General features: G+C 40.0%; 3 protein-coding genes across 4 annotated transcripts; all 3 read right to left on the bottom strand.

The window, feature by feature from the left end:
* Positions 1-2,112: 2,112 nt before the first annotated feature.
* On the bottom strand, positions 2,113-5,970 carry LOC6727928 (sodium-independent sulfate anion transporter). The gene is made up of 5 exons (XM_002103247.4): positions 5,408-5,970; positions 4,490-4,710; positions 4,114-4,435; positions 3,896-4,057; positions 2,113-3,681 (listed from the first exon to the last, which is right to left on the bottom strand). The coding sequence occupies exons 1-5, from the start codon at positions 5,880-5,882 to the stop codon at positions 2,978-2,980; spliced, it is 1,884 nt and encodes a 627-aa protein (XP_002103283.1). The 5' UTR covers positions 5,883-5,970; the 3' UTR covers positions 2,113-2,977.
* An 8,179-nt stretch (positions 5,971-14,149) lies between these two features.
* Positions 14,150-15,479, bottom strand: LOC6727929. Its single transcript, XM_002103248.4, has 3 exons — positions 15,249-15,479; positions 14,521-14,957; positions 14,150-14,454 (listed from the first exon to the last, which is right to left on the bottom strand). Exons 1-3 carry the CDS (start codon positions 15,366-15,368, stop codon positions 14,367-14,369), a joined length of 645 nt encoding a protein of 214 aa, XP_002103284.1. The 5' UTR covers positions 15,369-15,479; the 3' UTR covers positions 14,150-14,366.
* Positions 15,480-16,491: 1,012 nt separating this feature from the next.
* LOC6727930 lies at positions 16,492-17,624 on the bottom strand. 2 transcript variants are annotated; one of them, XM_016175381.3, is made up of 3 exons: positions 17,419-17,624; positions 16,907-17,361; positions 16,492-16,744 (listed from the first exon to the last, which is right to left on the bottom strand). In XM_016175381.3, the coding sequence occupies exons 1-3, from the start codon at positions 17,557-17,559 to the stop codon at positions 16,627-16,629; spliced, it is 714 nt and encodes a 237-aa protein (XP_016034541.1). In that variant the 5' UTR covers positions 17,560-17,624; the 3' UTR covers positions 16,492-16,626. The 2 variants fall into 2 exon arrangements, with proteins under 2 accessions (XP_016034541.1, XP_016034540.1); XM_016175380.3 differs by having other exon boundaries at positions 16,492-16,729; positions 17,419-17,621.
* Positions 17,625-18,276: the final 652 nt, after the last annotated feature.

The raw sequence follows: 18,276 nt of genomic DNA on the forward strand, positions 1-18,276 counted from the left end.
CATTAAATGAGGATTTTCTGTTCTAAATAAATCAGTCAAGATAATTCCCTATTTGCTACGGAATTAAGTGTCTAACCAATTCCTGTGGCCAAACACTTAACAATAACCCCTTGAAACCACATTTTGCAACTAACAACTGAATCTCCTCTGGCTAATTGTGCTGTCTCATTGGCATCGCCTTCGATTGAGTTTTTGTACGAATTGTTAATTATTTTCATTGTACTTGTTATGAAAGTTTTTGTTTTCACACGGCTCGTTATGCCCGCTGAATTTGTACTGCGAGTCTGTTGTCCTTGAGGATTTTGGGCATTTAATTAGGCGCAATCAAGTTGACATTTTAAACAATTTAAACGGGGCAAACACGACGCTGTTTACTCCGCATTTCCCCCCCCCCCCCCCCCCCCCCCCCCGAATTTTCCGCTTTCCCTCGCTTTGCCATTAGGCTTTGACTACTTAAGCGCATATTAGAACGCTTTATGGCCAAAGGCCAATTGCCAGCGAGTTGAGTTGAGTCTCCGACGAAGAGTCGAGTCCTTTTGCCTTTAGCGGAGTTTCTTTTCGGCCTGAAAATCGATAGAGAGGCTTTGCCCCCCAAAAACCCCTCCCACTGCTATTAATTATGTCTTTTGCCGTTTTGTCGCATTGACGTAGGCGAAGCAATTAAGTTGCTGCTGGTGGTAAAACAGGGGGAGGAGGTCCTTGGGACAGGATGACTGTGTGACTGTGTTCACTGGGGGGTGGGAAAAATGGTAAATCGTGTGGGCCGGCTGAGGAAATGAAATTTGGTCAGCCAGTCACATAATACGTATCAATGGTCAATTCCCAGCTGGGAACCCACCTCGCATGTCCTGCCCATAAGCCCCAACTCCTCCCAATACGTGACCTGCAAAATAATTCATATGAAAATTTAATTTGTATTTTTTTTTTTGTTCTGTCTGCCTATCTGTTGTCCACTGTGGAATTGGCATCTAAAAAAATAATGTACGTTCACAAAGCATTTATTACTTAGTTCAGCTCAGTAGCCCCGGCCAAAGGTTACTTTTTTCTAATGCTTCTGCTCTGAAATTGAACAATGGCTATTATGCTTTTTTTTAAACAAATTAAGCCTGACTGCGCACAAAGCAAATGATTTTCATGCAGCTAACCGCATGCGAAAATAAATATTTTTGGACCAGCCTACGATCTACGGGGAATGTGCATCTGGTTGCTATTTTCCGACTGAAAAATGTGGCAGAAAAAATGTTGATTGCACATTTGGCAATAAACAGGCACAGAACAAGTGCGGTTTGGCTTTATGTTTGCTTATCAGAGGGATATGACCAAATCGGGCGGGTTCTGTCAACAAGTAGTGCAGTCTGATCCCCATAGCCGCAAAAGTATGCAACTCAAAAATTGTTACGCTTTTGATAATTTGTGTCGTTTTTTTTCGGTGCGTGAAAATTTGATTGCGTAGACCGCAATTTGAATGATATTTGGTTTTTGTGGCATGTCGACATGGATATTGCCAGGATATTGACACTGTTATCGGTCATTGGTTTTGGCCATTAAGTCATTTCTCCATCAATTGGTTCGATTAGCATATTAATTATAATTGTCCCTAACTGCTTATGCTCTACTTGCAAATGCCGAAGGCTAAAATTCTCATTAGCTTTGCAAATAAGGTCCATTGAAATAATTAACATAAGCATTGGCCAAGATTTTCGCCCTTTCCCCTGACCGCCTGGCCACCTTGCAAATCTGCATTCGTGCGACCACGCCCACTGCCCCTTCCTTTTGGCCAAGTTCCGGACAGCGTTTTAAATTTCATTAAATCTGCTCACTTCGTTTGCCAATGCAATCAACAACGGCTGAGTTGGGCGGTTTTTCCGGAAGGGGGAAGCACCGCATTTCATTTACACCGCCTCAAGTGCTCGAAATCTACTTAGAGGCCCCACTTGGTCCGGTCTTACTAGCCTGCTCTTTCTTTCCCACTCACTAAGTCCGTCTCTCTCTCGTTCTCTTAACCTTAGTTAATTAACTAGCCTAGCTCTCAGGCGTTTATTCTTGCTCTAATGCTCTATAAGTTACATTAAATCAACTGACTTAAGAGTTAAAGCTTAGCATCGTTATGAAAAAAGATTTTTAATCTTGCCACTTGAAACACTTCAAATTTGCTACAGGGTTTACAAATTATTGTAAGAAAACTATTTTTATGTCTTTATGATAAAAAACAATTTAAAATTGTTTGAACTGTGTTTTTTTTTACTACTATATAGCATTTTTACAATGAACGTTTACCTTATAAACTGAAATTTAATACATTCTTAAATTAAAAATGTAGAACTTACGAAACATGGATTAGTAATATTTGTGAACTTACATAATCGTGTATTTAGATAGCATCTTTCATTATATATTATAGTTTCTAACTAAAAGAGTAATCCTTGTTCGTTTTGGACTAATTTAATTTATGTCATGACTTGTTTTTACTGCATTTGATCCACTTTACGCCGGGACTTTAGTTTAATTTCTCGCAGTTTTCTTTCAGCTGTGTTCCGTCTTTTTCCCAAGCACACCTTGTTTTTCCTATTTTTCCTTTTTGGTTAGAGAAGTTAGCTGAGCGCTTTCGCTTTCCTCTAATTTCATTTGCGCTATTTTTCAAAACCTTGTTTTTTCCTTGTGCTCCAGCTGCTGCTGCTGCTGCTGCTCCTGATTCTGCCGCTTTTCCTCCTTGGCGCCCGGACTAAGTGAAAAAGTAAACAGAAATCCATTAGCTTGGCAATCATTGGCGGCGTCGCCAGCGGCACCGCATCTATCCTGCCCCCGTCTCCTACAGAGGTCAGTTGTCGGGTTTGGGGGGATTTTATAAATTGCTGCCATCAAGGCATTTGTTCCACTTTTCCTTCACTTTTATTTCCATTTGCAGCCAGCGACGACAATTTCTCCGAAACTAAACTTAAATAAATAACACAAGCAGCTAACTGGGGGGCGGCTCCGCCTAATCGATGTCGATTTTATAGCCCAGATCTATGGAGGCCCTTATGTGCTCCTTCAGGTTGATGTAGCCATTGCGCAGGGACTCCTGCGTGAGGAACTCCTTCACCTTGTTCTCGCTCTCGCAGAACACCAGGTTGTCCGTGTTATCGATGAGCCTCTGCAGGTGCTCCGGGAATCTGAAGAGGATCAGCAGCGTGGAGCTGGAGGCATCTGCCTGGCGGCACAGATCGCTGGATAGCTTCGATATACCCTGTGCAGCCGTATAATCCATGCCACTGATGCGCTGACCATCGATCACCACCGTAATGCGAAAGTCCGCTTGCTCGCAAGCCTTGAGCACTCGCTCCCGCAGATAATTGATGGCCGGAAAGTAGATGCCATTGCCCGGCGTCACCCGGATGTACTGCATCTCGTCCAGCTGCTCAATCTTTACCCGGATCTCGGGGCGTGCCCACAGGAAGAGCAGGTGCAGCGCGGTCACCACAATGCTCACGAACAGACCCACCTCCACGCCAAAGAGCACACTAACACAAAAGCACAGCAGCCAGGTGGCAAAGTCGCGCTTTGAATCCCGCCACAATCGCATCGGCAGCTTGAAGTCGAGCAGCGTGAATATGGAGCATATCAGGATGGCCGCCAGCGTCGCTTCCGGGATGTAGTTGAAGTACGGACTCAGGTAGCTCAGAGCAAGCAGCACAATAATGCCTGCACAGGGAGAAAAATATTAGAAAAATTCAGCAATTTGGTAATCTATAAGGGGGATAATCAAAGGATAATCACTCAAACGAAGGCATAATTAGATTGTTTTTAAACAATGAATATCATGAATACTAGCTCGTTTTGCCTGTGTATTCAAATTCTTTGGGGCAGTAATGAAATTGAGTGTTTGCATTCGGTGTCTACGCTCCGCTGGACTCACCCAAATACAGATTGGCCATGGGAGTCCTGAGGCCACAGGCTGTGCTAATGGCATATCGGGTAAACGCTCCCGATGAAGGCATCGCCTGTACGCAGGATCCAAACATGTTGCAAAGGCCCACGGTGAGTAGTTCCTGATTGGTATCCACCAATCCTTTGGGAGCTGCAAGTTTATTATGTTTAAAATTATATATAACTAGTTTCGCTTTCCCTACTTACTCAATTTTCCAATGGATATATTCGTTAGTATGCCCACAATTGGTATAACTATTATTCCAATATTCAGCTCCTTTAAAACTTCCCATATACTATAGTTGCGCTCGGCAGTTTCAATATGGAAACTGGGCACTGTAAAGTTGGGAAGAGTAGACAGAGCATTCTTGCTAAGAGCATACGGAACTTGGCCACATTTTTGAATCCAAATAAAGGAAACGATGGCTGCGATGAGTACAATTAGTGTGTTCCTCGAGGTGGATAGATATCGACAGAATATCCTTAGAATTTTGTTTCGCTTCTCATTGTTGGCCACGCGGTCCAATAACTGAAATAGAGGGCTTAATTATGAAAAAAAATATAATACTTAATTTAAACTTACCTCTAGTAAGAGCAGGAAAACTATGGCACAAACGCCCATGATGAGATCAGCCATATTCGACTCTTCAATGCGGGAACTAAGCATACCAACCGAGTTTATTAGCCCAGCCACTAAGTATTTGATGCCTAGTAATACTTTCAGCTGGGATTCTATTACCAAAATGGCAGTTGCCGAGGAAAAGGCTTTAATCACTGGCATGGAGATGAATTCGAAAATAAATCCTGTAGAAATGGTAAAATATCATTAGAATTATTTTATATAATATTTTGAAGCTAACATAAGCTTTTAGTTTGGTCAAAAATGAAAAATATAGACTCAACGAAAAATTAAATGCCAATTGCAGGTCAGAAATTTAAACTAACTTCCACTGAATATCACAAATATTGTGAAATCTGCAAACTGACGATAAGTAAAAACAAAAATTACTCATTCAGCTTCAATGACACCTGCTTCAACGATTTTTTGGATCTAGTCTAGTTCCGTATCCGAGTTCATACACTGAATCCCATTCAAAGAAGTGTTAATTGATACAAATAATGCTAATCACGGGCAAACCGCATAACACTTATCGTGCAGAGCACTTAATTAGGTGCCTAAAGTGAGCTCTTAAGCGGATCTATTTCAATTCAATTGGTCATGACTGCGATCAAGTTCACGGGGAAAGTAACACATGCCGGACTTAAGGCAATTTATCTGTGAGATCACACACGTAATTCAGTTGTCACTTAGGCATCATACACTCAGAAAAAATTTAAAAAATTCAAAAACAGTCATTTTATATGGCGCATTATAGATGAATAAGTATTCTGCTATCTTGCATTAACTTATCTGATTATAACTAGTAGTTTTTTATAGCATGTTCAGCATTTATAATGTTATTTATGACCGGAAAATGTTTTCCAGTGATTCGCAACTTACCCATTCTCATCGTACCCATGATGATCTGCACGATTCCGCTGAGAAAGGTGAGCAGAAAGGCGAACTCGATGGGTCGTCCCACGGTGAACTGGACACTGACCAGAGCCACTAAGCTAGTGGGTCCAATGATGACCTTGTCGATCGATCCAAAGACCAGATAGATCAGCGGTCCAATAAACGCCGAACAGAGGCCATATCGAGCGGGGAGGCCAGCCAGAAGGGCACAGGCCATACTTTCGGGTATGATTGTGAGTCCCAGGGTGATGCCGGCTATAAAGTCATCGATGCCCCATTCGGTGGTGTACAGGGGAAGCCATTGGAAGACCGGGACGTGGCGATGCAGGCGGCGTTTCCATTTGTTCATCCTGGGAGCCTTGCCAGCTTCACTGGCCGGCTTGCTAATGGCACCTGGTAAAAGAGCCCGCGCCGTTGCCTTTTCCAGAGCCTCCGCTTCCGTTTCCAGTTGCGGATACATTGCGATGTGGAAGTTACTCGGGTTTCTTGGTCAAACGCACGTCTGTGCGCCGCAAATCGCAACTGTCGAATGATAGCAAAGGCGGAGATCATCCCACTGATAATGAACTCGAGATTGTAGATTGCTCTGCCCGGCTCTTGTTTGCCGTACATATCAGAGCCTCAATTGGCATTGTGACTTTGCCGGACTTGGATTCTCGCGCCTCGCTCGACTTATTACTCGCTCTCTTTGGGCTGTAATAAAATATATCTAGTTCAAACCCCCTTGTTTGATTGTTCAATTCTCCGGGGTGGATCCCATTTGACGCCATCTCAATTATCTCGGACCTGTTAATTGGATAATATCTTGATTAGACGCTCGAAAAATGTGCCAAAAAGGTCTGGTCATTCGACGTGTAACAATTGACGACATCGCCAAGTTGTTACCACTTGCATGATTTCTTGGCCCATTGGGATAAAGAAATTGTTTATCTGTTTCCAAAGGATAATCGCTATTAAGTCGTTGATAAGTAAATAAGCCAAAACCAATATTTTTAAGACACAACCAGACACATTTCAAACAAACGACATTGGACTAATATTTGTTTATGAAAAAAGTGCTAACACGTATAACAATTGACGATATCGCGAAGATTTCAGCACGTGAATTGTATGTTTGGCTTTTGTGGTGAGAACATCTTGGCAATAAACTTACAGCTATATATATGTCAAATGCAATAATCAATTAAATTGGTTAATATCATGTTAATTTATATTAAATTAATCAACGTGGACTTGCTTTTTAGCTTATTTTGCTTCTTTAAACACTAGTTCCGGAAACTAACTAAACTAAACTTTCTTCTTTAAAATAAATAACAATAACTTACATAACTTTTTATCACAATTTGTTTTTATCTGCTAAACTTTCCTATAATTTCTGCGTAATTGTTTATTCTTGCAAATTGTTTTTTCTTTGCACTCGAAATGTTTGTTTCAACGCATTTGCCACACATGGCGTATGATTCATATTTGCTTTTCGTGACTTTCCCTTTTAATGCTATTACTTAGGTTCCACTCTCCTGGATGTTGAGTTATGCAAATGTAAAATGGCAAACTTTTCGGAAAGTGAAGTGAGAAAAATTGTTATATGCAAATTTTGTATCAAAAGCTTCGAGCGACACCAACAAATGGTATGGCAAATAAATGCAAACATAATATTAATGTAAATGAAAATTAAAAAGTTTGATTGACTTTAAAATTTTCCATACTCGTCGTATCTGTTGCGTGACGTAAGTTTTCTATGACAGAAAAGGGAATATTAAATTTGAAAAAGCCTCGAATTTGATTTTCTTTATGCATTTTAATTGAATGCTCCTTAAAAATATATTTCCATCCGAATTTAATTAAATTTATTAGTATTCGTCTACTGTGCAGAAGGTAATCTCTGTAATAAATGTGAGATACATATAAAAGTTTGTGGTAAAATAAAATCGTTTAAAGTAATATCTGTAACCGATTACCAAACGAATTTGCAATTCAAAGCTCGACTCTTACTGTTGCACCATGAAAATGCCAATTGCCCGAATAGTAAGGTTATTAAAAAACCAATCCGAACCAATCTGTTTTTAATCAGAACCGAACATTTGTGCAGTGCGTGTCAAAAATATTTAAATAAATTGCGGATATTTTGGCACTCACTCATTCGCCAATTGGCTCGCGATTTGTTATGAAAACGATAAAAAAGAATACTTTATAGAAAAATACTAACCATTAGCGCTAAATGCGCTTGCATAACAAGTGTGTAAAAGGTTTTGAACTCACGAAAGGGTCGACTTTGCTGGTTGAATGGCACCAATTACACAAAATCAATTAAATTTAAATGCTAGGGCATAGACAAATTAAAATCAGTAATTCGAAACAGACAGGCTGCAAGACTAATCGAATGTTGGGAATACAGATTAGGAAAGTATAATTATGGGTATCAATTATTTTTATATGCTGAACAAAGTGAGTATTTCATTTAAGTATAAATCTAATTGGGTGCAAAGAAATATATAGAGTAAGGCGTTGCCTTGGCTTAAATTTATAATGGTTCTTGGTTAGCCGAAGGCAAATGTACTCACGTACAAAAATAGCTATTACGGCAAGAACTTATAAAATTATGCACTTAAAGTTATTATTTGAGGCGATTATTGCTCCTGCAACGGCGCCAGCAGAAGTGCAACAATGCACGATTGCACATTCAACGAGGAGTCCATATTTAAATGAAATTTTAAGTGCCTTGGCTGGTCTACTACCACCTATACGAACACGAGACCATCAAGTGCCAGCAGCTGTGTTCCAACTTCAACTCCAACTCTCCCCCCTAGGAACACCCGACCGAGCAACTTGATTATTATTTCCGAGCACACTTCGTTGTGGCATTATTATAATGACTGTTGCAGCAAAATTCACAACGCACCTGACTCGAATACAATGTTTCCAATCGCAGCAGCCAGGATCCAAGCGATGCTGAGTTGCTCAAAGTGTCCTGCCAGCTGTTGGCAGGCGTCCATTAGGCAATGCCAAAAGGGAGATAAACAAACATCAGACGGAAAACATAAAACGGCAGACAAGTCAGTTCGTTTGTCCAGTGAATTCCTCAGACAGACTAAGCCGACATCAATGTCAAATGTTTTCGCTTTTCCCTAATGAAATTTATAAGCCAACAGTGCATTTCCGCAAAGGTATGCCACTGGCCTCAAGTTATTTCTAATTAAGGTGCACTTTTATTTTTTATTACACTGTTTTTTATCGGTATCTGTGTATTAAATAAATTTATTGTTAGCCTACAGTTCCAAGAAAAAATTGATAGTAGATTTTAATTAAAATTGGTTGAAGATAAGGAGACAGCTAAAAAAGGTGAGTCTACTTTCTCCGTTTCCTTACACGCATTTTTCAGCTAAATACCCTGTGTAAAAAGCATTAAAAATCAAATCACAATGAGTGGATACAGAATAAATATCCAATCTTCTTTGCAGCAAATATAATTAAAATTTTATCACGTTACGGCAAACACCTGGCAAGAGAAATAAATAAGCGGCAGAAATGAAAAAAAAAATGAAAGCGAAAGGAATCATAAAAATGAAATTCAAAACTCGAAATTAAACGAAATTTTATTATTAAGTGCAGGCACACACATAAACATATATAAATTTTTATTGGGGCTGCGACGTGTGCGCGTCTCAAGTGCCAGCCTGTAATAATCCCGGGCAAATATTACGCATACGCAACGTGTGCGGATGCGTGTGAGTGTGCCTAAGTTTGCAGGAGCTCTCTCGAGTTTGCCTGGCTGTTTGTGCAGCAGCATAAATATTATGGCCCACACACGTAGCTGCCCTCCAAGGAATCGAAGTGGGTAAGACGCCTTTGATTTTTAGTTAGCGCGCGGAGGCCTTGTCGATTTTTGCCAATTTTGACAGCAACTCAGGCGGCATTGTCGCCGCCGCATTATATCCGCCCACTGCCACACCCACCAGCCGACAGTCGGGAATATTGAAAATTGCTCCGTGTCTCCGGGTGCTGGTGGTGTTGTTGGAGCAAACGTGCCATGGATTTCAAATGAAACGTGTTAGAGCAGTTAGAGTGAGTCAAAAAAAGAAAATACTCATACGCCGCGTGAGCCTCGCACATTTTTACGTCTCCTATTTGTGCACCGTGAAAATAGGCAATTTATGTTTTCCAATAAAGAGATATTTTATGCAAATTCGTGGGCTACCAGACACAAATGGATTGGTTTAAATATAGGGTTTCGACATAAATGCAACCAAAAGAAATTTCTTTTTCTATTAAACAGGTACATTTACGCAAGTCGAAAATATAAATGATTGTAAATTCAGTTGCACAGATTTAAAATATTTATTTTATATCCGAAATTTTCTCTGTGTATTCGTCTGTATGACTTTGGGTGTGTTTTGTGCAACTCCGTTAGGCGTAATTTTAATGGCTCAAACACGCTGCACACACACACACACACACTTACACTAGCTCACCCACACAGAAAGTTGTGGCACGGAAATCAAAGTGTATTTTAAGGGGGCTTCGAGGGTTTTTGGAGGGCTTTTCGGGGGATGCCCATGTAGGTGTTGTACCGGAAATTTAATTGTGTGCGTGCTGGCGCAGTCAAATTTGCTCGTCCTCCGTTCGCTTTCTCTTTGTTGCTTTGTTTGTAAACAGGTGTAGAAATAAAAACTAAGGCACTCCCAGGCCATTATTGTGTTTGCGTTTTGTGTTATATTTTGCGTTTATTTTTATGATCATGTCGCTCGTTACGAATAATGCCTGTGCCAACACAGCCCACTCTCATAGAGACGAAATGGTGTAAAATCGACGGAGCAAAGGTGCTGTAGAATGGTAGCCATCCGCCATGGATTTGCAGCAATTTGCGCCGGCACCCTTTCCATATCCTATATCCCTACCCTAGATCCTATATCCTGCTCCTGCTCCAACTGTAATTGGCATTTAAAATGATGCTTGTGGAATGGATGGAAGGTGGGTGCTCCGAAAGCCTCTTCTTCGGTTTATCGTTTTCTTTTACAGTTCGAGTCTTGCGGCGGTGCGAGGTAAACCAACTTAATTAATTGCTTTAATTGCAGATGTGACGAGCTGTCAAAAGGGGATTCGCACGTTCGCCTTTTAAGAAAACGAAGTGAGATATCAGTATTAAGGAGGGAGATAATGTGTGTCCTAAGTGCACAAAAGGTGGTTTTATTATGGGGGGGGAGAAATTGAGGAAATGTCTGTCCCCATAAAGTGCATCTAAATGACTGTGATAAGTAGTTATTGATCAAATAAATCAAATTGATAAGAAATAACACTTTTGATAATATTTCAGTCATGGCCATTTATTAAATTCGTTCTGGTGGCACAGCCTTAAATATAGTTTGTGTTTGAATTGAAAATATATAAAGTTGTATCTTTAATTAGGCTTTTTCATAACTCAGAATTCATCAAAGCCTGATGAATATGCAATTCGTAAGACACTTTCTCTGGAACTGTAATTATCTATGCATTAGCCCAAAGTCAACTAAAGACAAAACACAGTTCCATTACACAAAAGCCGAAGTTCATGTGGCATAAATTAGGTACAACTGTGAATTGCCCATGGGCGGCGTTAGAAAGGGTAATAAATATTTATGTACATTTGCAATAAAACATATTGCTGATTATTAGGAATCATTAATGAATCAGTTCTGACAAACTTTCTAGTAAAAAATATTTATAACATTATTATAAACTTGTTATCATGTGAATTTTACTATTTCTACAAACTTATCTTTAATGAGAACCAAATAAAATGTAATAACTTTTATGAATATTGAAAGTGGTATTATTTAACCCAATTTGTCAGCTGAAATATTTTACTGCCCTGTATCCCCTTCGTACCACGTCCATGCTTTTGTCCATGAATATATATGGATGCTCAGCCATTAATGCCCAGATATACAAGTATCTCATAGATGGCAATTCGCTCTGGTCTACAACTGTTAATTGAATGTAAATGACTGAGGACCTCCATTCAATTACCCCCACCTGTGGCACAGCATAAACAGATGCATAGAGCATATTGAGAAGTATTATCAGCTGCCGAGTGGAAATCGAATCATGTTTTTGTTGCCAAGTTTTGGGAAATCTATGCAAATAGATTCGCATAGAGACTCAAGGCCAGAGATCAGCATAAATTTGGGGTTTGCTGGGTAGATGAGGCAGTGAAAAAAATAATACATCGCCATTTGTGATAATGTGTTTTCATTTAAATGATTCAAAAAGACTAAATCACACAGATAAATTGAGCATTGTTCTTGCAAAGTGGGGACTGTTTCCGAGTGAATCCAACAAGTGCCATATATATGGTTTACCATAGGGTGCTAACAATATCTTTCTCAGTGTTTCTGAGTAGCTTAGGAGCAGCGGCACTTGAGTGACGATTGCTACTGGCAAATACTCGAGTCTTGAGTGCCACAAACTTGGCTAAGATTTCAATTTATATGATAACAGCAAGCTCCATGGCCAACGCTCAACAATTACATACACATCTACATTTGGTAGGGCCAAGAAACATGCTGAAGAAAATGTTCCCCTCCCTTATCTTACATAAAAACTAGACTCATACCATTCTGCAGATTCGTTAAACTACCACACCTTCCCAGAGATTGGAATCAGTTGCGAAAACTGTATTGGCCGAAATGTCAACGGCATGCGGCAGGTCGCAAAGTCGATGTCCTGCAGTTACTGGGAAATTAATTAATAGTTTTGTCTGCTCCAGCTCCTCACACTCGGCCAACTCGGCCAACTCACCCATTTTGGCCACTTTGAATGTATGTGTGGTTCTTGGCATTCGGTTTTCTAAGCACTTTGAGGATATTGCAGGACGATTGCTATTAGCATTGATTGGAGGCGTCCTTTGTTTGTCTGGCATTTGACCAAGAGCTCTGGCCCCGGACTTTGTTGCGGTTGACTTTGGTCTGGGTTTGGTTCTGAGCCGAGTAGAGCTTCTTGGATGATTAGCTACTTGAGACTGTGTAATTATTGTCTAGTTGTTTGCCAGAAAATGCCATGAATACTGCTACTGGGTTAGGTGTAAGAATGCCATGCCTCATTCAAAGATATTCCAGGATGTGCTGGTTAAATATGGAGATATGTAACATTTATTCGAGATATGTATCGCAATTGTCAAGAGTTGAGTAGTAGAAATAATATTTTGCAAAATACATTGACGTCTTAGAAAGTATCTAAGTAGTTAAGGTGGTGAAATTTTGTTAAACCTTTATGCAAATTTATAGATTTCTTGGTCCTTTCTTTGTGTTGTTCTTGGCAACAGATTTTACTGCTACCTAATCGATGTAAACTTGATTCTAAGAACAACAACGAATCCTGCAAACAATGAGTAGATTGTAAGCAAACAATGTAACCAAATTGTGCCAACAAATAAACATAAACAAACCCCAAAAAGAAGAGGGCCCGGAGCCGCGGGTCAAGCGCAGCAACAAAAGAAGTCGCAGGATCAAAAGGAGTTGGAGAAGGAGCAGGAGCAGGAGCCGTCGTCCTGTGGATGGACTTCTGGGTGGAAGAAGGGGGTGGGGTGGTGGTGTAAATGCCAAAGCTGAGAGTGTTCAGTGATTTAGTGGCCTTGTGTTTACATTCGTGTGGGTTTGTTTGCATCAGGATCGGGATGTGTGTGGGTGGGCTGATTGGGTTGGAGCTGAATAAATAAACAAGAAATCAGCAACAGCCAGCCCGAAGCTCGATAAGTGTGTAAGAGGCAGAAGCTCCCGAGGATTTTGTATCTGATTCGAGACTTGGCCAGGACTTTAAGTGTTTTACTTGCCGCAGCGGGGTGGCAAACAAATCACAGCATCGAGTGTGTGCGCTAACTCAGTTGTCTCAGTTCTTCTGCTGTTCGAACTGGCTTTTCTTTTTTTGACAATTAAGTGTCTGCTGAATATTCGTATTCTTTGGATTGAAGTTGACTACTTTTCGGACATCTTACCAAGTACGGTAAAACACTTGTTAGTTCGAAAGAAAATTGTATATGAATGGATTGGAGTGGCACTCAAACGACATGCTGCTGACATACGTTTCTGCAACACAATACACTTATGGTAGTAAAATTTTGGAACTATGAAGATAAGGAAAATTGTAAAAGAAATTATTTATATTACGCTGAATTAATTACCCGACATTCCTATCTATGCAAGTTCAACATACTTATCAATATTTGAATAGAAGTTTCGGTAATTTCTCATCTTATCAATTTAAAATTTATTGGCTTTTATGCAATGATTATACTTTTTCCAGACAGGCCACTCGGAACTAAGCCAATTTTCCTTATATTTAACCTCATTTGGGCATGAAATCGAACAGATAAACCCACTTAAATCCTACCAATAAGCAATAACAAAAGTGCCCCTAAGCCGTGGTAATTAGCCAACTATAAACGGGGGTGTGTTGTGATTTTGCAATCGCAATCAATTAATCAGTGGCAAAACGTATCGGATATTTGTGCCTGTGAACACGCGGCCATTGATTGATTTATGAGCTGCTTGTTAGATATTAGCAAGGAAAAACAAAACTAGAAATATAAAATCTATGACCGTTCGTGTGAATGGGGTGGCACAGTCATATATTTCGTTATCGTTTACGTTTATCTTATCACGCATACCTTCTAACAAGTTGCCAGCAAATTAAAGCACTGATTGCACCAGAGCTTTGTGGCACCTGATCTTGTCTCTTGGCCTTTATCGAATTGTGTTCTTTTCAGTGGGGACTTTTTATGAGCCCTCACCCATTTCGGTTTACTTTTATTGACATCGTTTTGCCTTGCCTCGATTTCAGAGCGCGGTGTTTAAAGTCAACTAAAAACTAAATAAAGAGAATGACACAATAACTGAGGCAAGTGATTGGATTTTGTTAGTTTTCTTTCATTTATGGTGGCTAGGCAAAGCAGCACTTGGGTACATCTCCATCCTTAGGCCTTGATCAGCAACAGGGCGAAGGCCAGGAAGCCAGAAATCAGGGTCAGAGGCACAGTCTGTCCGGCGGAGCTGGCGCGGCAACTGAAAGATTATTGGGAATGGAAATAAGTAGGGTTTCTAGTTGTAGCCACCTTAAATGAAACTTACTCAAACTGAGTGACATTGCCGTAGGTGTTGTTCTGGAAATTGCTGAAGGACACGGAGGCATCATTGTTGGCAATCTTTACGCCTTCCGGAGTATAGCTGGACCTGCCCAGAATAAAGCCAGCACTGGTCGATGCGTTGCTGGCATCGGTGTAGGAGCAACCAACCAGGTAGGTGGAGTTCACATAGCTCAGCAGCTTCACGAAGACGTACTCCTGCTTCTGGCCATTCACCAGGGTCACATTGTAGCCGCTCAGGTTGTTCTCCACCAGCGTAATATTCGCAGTTTCATAGACGTCCACCAAAGTGGAGGCGACATTGCTTGAATGGCTGATATTGACCAGCATGTTGTTGTTGTTGTTCCAGAAAGCCACGTTAAGGGAAATGCAGGAGACATTAGAGGCGGGATTGCGGGCCAACTCCACCCACTTTCCACTGAACTGGAAGTTAAGGAAATACAATTAATACATTTAATACATAATAATAAGCACACTGGTGTTTATGATAATTAAATGAGAAATTATTATTTTGTTTGGGTAAAGTTTCTACCAAAATGTAGTTATCCTTTTACGATTGTATGAAACTTAAAGCACTTATGGAATTTAGGTATCCTAGAAATTTATGTGATAATGTGTCCATTCAGAGCAGATCCGATGTCATTATATGCAGACATTTTGTTCATCTGCATGTTTTCTTATGACTGTAAAATACATAACAACTCTTTCACTCACAGCGGTCTGGTTAAAGCTAATGCCGGTGGCTTGGGCGCAGGTTTGTGGCGTTTGGTTTTGGGCCAAAGCCTGCGAGATGCAGGCCACGATGGCCAGGCAGATGATCGCACTTTTGCACATGATGTCACTGTCTATATGAGTTCTATATGTTCCGCTTTAAAGTTCCGGTTCTGCGATCGGTTCGCTGCGAATGCGCCGTTAATACTGAACTGTCTGCCCATCCGCAACGGGCTTTTATAGGCTTGTATCTTTTCCCATATTTTTGCGGCCATTATCGATGCCTGCACTTGTGGAGCGCCACAAGTTGGCTCTGTCACCAATTTACGTACATCTGACGTCTGTTATCGCCCCGTGGAATGACTAATCCCCGCGAGGCTCTGCGAATAATATAGTGTTGTTATTGCGTTGAAAACTCCCCTGCACATTGGCCAATAGGTTGTCTTACCTGCAAAGCTCTTTGACATGGTTTTCCAGGAAGTGATTCTGCTGGCCAAAAATAGATTGGGTGGTCAAAATCGATATCAATTGCAACCCCATTAAAAGTGCATTTGTACTCATTTAATTTGTATAACTATCTTTATGGTTTTAATGGGTATAAACAAACGGTGTTTGTTTATTTTTCTGTTATGATCTTAACAACTATGCTAAAAATTTTATGAATTTTTTTTTTGAAGGCTCAACATTAAATTCAATTTCTGTGCCCAAATTACGTCTTAGACTGGGAATTTGTAGTGCGTTGTAGATATCTTACTCTATTTTAGTTTTATCGAACTTCCCTTCCAGTCTAAAAGTGGGTGTACTATTCCCCATTACTCATCATTACCCATTCTTACAATCGTCAATGCTGTAAGAAAGGTAAGTTTTCTTATCGTTGGAAGTAGATACCAAAAACAAATATTAATTTAATTGAAGCCCTCCACTCAGGGCCTTGTATCTAAGCATTTTTGTGATCTATCACCCTATAAAAAATATACATATACAGGGGAAACGTCTTCATTGCTGGATTAAATTTCTTTATCGCTGTCAGACTGTGAGTCATTTGTGAAAACAAAAACAAGAGTGCAGAAAAACAGGAACGAGAGGCGAAAGAATCGCAAATTTCGATAAAGAAACATTTTTAATAAGTAACAATCAGCACCATTTCCCACTACTCAGCGGTTCGAAATGGTTCGGCAGGAATAAAATCATGTTTAATTTTAGCTAATGCCTTTCCTAATATGTAAGTCCCAAACAAAATAATTGATTACATCGATAATGAATAGGTTTTTATTTATTAGAGCTTTACATGGAAATTATATACAAGGCAAATTTAAAGAACATTTAAGATAAGAAAACATATTTTTTGGCCGTTGTTGTTATCTGCCTTGCATTATATAATCTAAATTATTTGACGGTCAGCAGAAATGCCAAGAATAAAAGCAATGGCAATCAACATTGTGGAAATAATGGTCGATGGGTTGGATCCGGATGGTGCATAGCAACTGTAAAAAACAAAACTATAAGATATATTGGAGACATTATAGCGCAAATTGATACAGAATGTATTTAAGTGTCTACCAATTTGTTCTAATATTTTGTAAATATTTTATGGCTAGCATATAGCCATTACCAATTCATCAGTGCCAATTTCAGAGTGTGATGATAAAATTTCAACTTACGATTCGCCCTGAGTAATCGTGGACATGGTGCCATTTAAGAAGTTTGAAGATATACTAGAGCCAAGACCCTCGAGTTTATTTAAAACTTGCGTGGTGGGCGTGCGATCCCTAGCAAGGATAATTCCGAAGGAAGTGCCGTTATCAGTCTTGTTGGTATATCCACAAAGGAAGGCCACATCGGTGTAGTCAGTGTAAAGGACCTTGTACACTGCATAGGGGGTATAGCCAGGTGGGTTCCAGTAGGTGAAGTTGTACCCATCCTGGGCCACCGTGTTATTCTCCACAGTGATGGTGGCGTTCATGGTTTGATTCACCCACGGGTAATCGGGAGATACGGCATATGTGGTATCGATCAGCATATTATCGACGGTTTTATTCAGCACCGTAATATTCACCTCAGTGCAAAAATCGATGCCGGAAGGCTGACGAGCGACTTCCCACCAAATTCCAGAGAACTTTGCAAAATGTCTAGTTAGTCTTTGCAAAATCCAACAAACTTTTTAGTCTTTTACCAGATCAAGATCGACCGCAATGCTATCGGTCAAGTTACATAGGGCCACATAATCATCACTCTGGGCCAGGATCGGTGTACTTCCTTGTAGAAAAACCAAAATGCAAAGGAGACCCAAAGCATAAGTGCTATTTGACACCATTGTGAAGGTGTTGCGTGTGACACGGCTTCAGATCAAGAACTGAAGAAATGAATACTTCACGGTTGGTAATTAGGTAATTGTCTGACATACGTGGGTAATCAATCAAGTGCTATCTCATCAGTGCGTGATCACATTATGTACACACTTTATCGATGTAAATTTGTGAACACACACATTGTGTTTTCTATTAATCCTATATTATCTTAATAAATCCCCATATCACTAGATATTCCATATCTATTTCATAAGACTTGTGAAACATGTATGCATGCGTTATGGCTACTGTGGGTCGCAATTACTAATATCCCGTAAGAATGATAATGATAATGACATGTGCCTTCAGGTTCTTACGGTCAGTTAGATAACCAATAAGACCTTTTGTGTCACAATACAGTTTGAGTGTTTAGCAAACAAAATGTGGGACAATACTACTTGTTCTCATATCAGTGTGATGTTCAACTATACCAAGAAAATGCTATGAATGAATTGACATTGTTCGATAAACTCTTAGCAATTCGCCACTTTAAGTTATGAACAATTTTCCAGTTGATGTATTTTAAAAGATTTTTTTAATGGTGTCCATTTTGCTTTTTTTTCCGTTGTTCAACACTGACCCATATTGTAAAAACTTTAACCAGTTTTAAGGCAAACTTTTTATCTAGGTATGCCCACTTGAAGTTTTTCGAGGAAAATCTTCTGCTTTTGAATTAAATATGC

Source organism: Drosophila simulans, chromosome 3R, assembly GCF_016746395.2.
Source record: "Drosophila simulans strain w501 chromosome 3R, Prin_Dsim_3.1, whole genome shotgun sequence".
NCBI lineage: Eukaryota > Metazoa > Arthropoda > Insecta > Diptera > Drosophilidae > Drosophila > Drosophila simulans.

Excerpts from the sequence above, each read along its gene's own strand:
- LOC6727930 (XM_016175381.3), bottom strand. The coding sequence starts at position 17,559 with ATGGTGTCAAATAGCACTTATGCTTTGGGTCTCCTTTGCATTTTGGTT. Across the intron at positions 17,362-17,418 it reads TTGCGGTCGATCTTGATCTG|TTCTCTGGAATTTGGTGGGA; the intron begins GTAAAAGACTAA and ends CATTTTGCAAAG. Across the intron at positions 16,745-16,906 it reads ACGATTACTCAGGGCGAATC|TTTTGTTTTTTACAGTTGCT; the intron begins GTAAGTTGAAAT and ends TATATCTTATAG.
- LOC6727929 (XM_002103248.4), bottom strand. The coding sequence starts at position 15,368 with ATGTGCAAAAGTGCGATCATCTGCCTGGCCATCGTGGCCTGCATCTCG. Across the intron at positions 14,958-15,248 it reads TTAGCTTTAACCAGACCGCT|TTCAGTGGAAAGTGGGTGGA; the intron begins GTGAGTGAAAGA and ends CTTAACTTCCAG. Across the intron at positions 14,455-14,520 it reads GGCAATGTCACTCAGTTTGA|TTGCCGCGCCAGCTCCGCCG; the intron begins GTAAGTTTCATT and ends ATAATCTTTCAG.
- LOC6727928 (XM_002103247.4), bottom strand. The coding sequence starts at position 5,882 with ATGTATCCGCAACTGGAAACGGAAGCGGAGGCTCTGGAAAAGGCAACG. Across the intron at positions 4,436-4,489 it reads TTTTCCTGCTCTTACTAGAG|TTATTGGACCGCGTGGCCAA; the intron begins GTAAGTTTAAAT and ends CCTCTATTTCAG. Across the intron at positions 3,682-3,895 it reads CATGGCCAATCTGTATTTGG|GCATTATTGTGCTGCTTGCT; the intron begins GTGAGTCCAGCG and ends CTCCCTGTGCAG.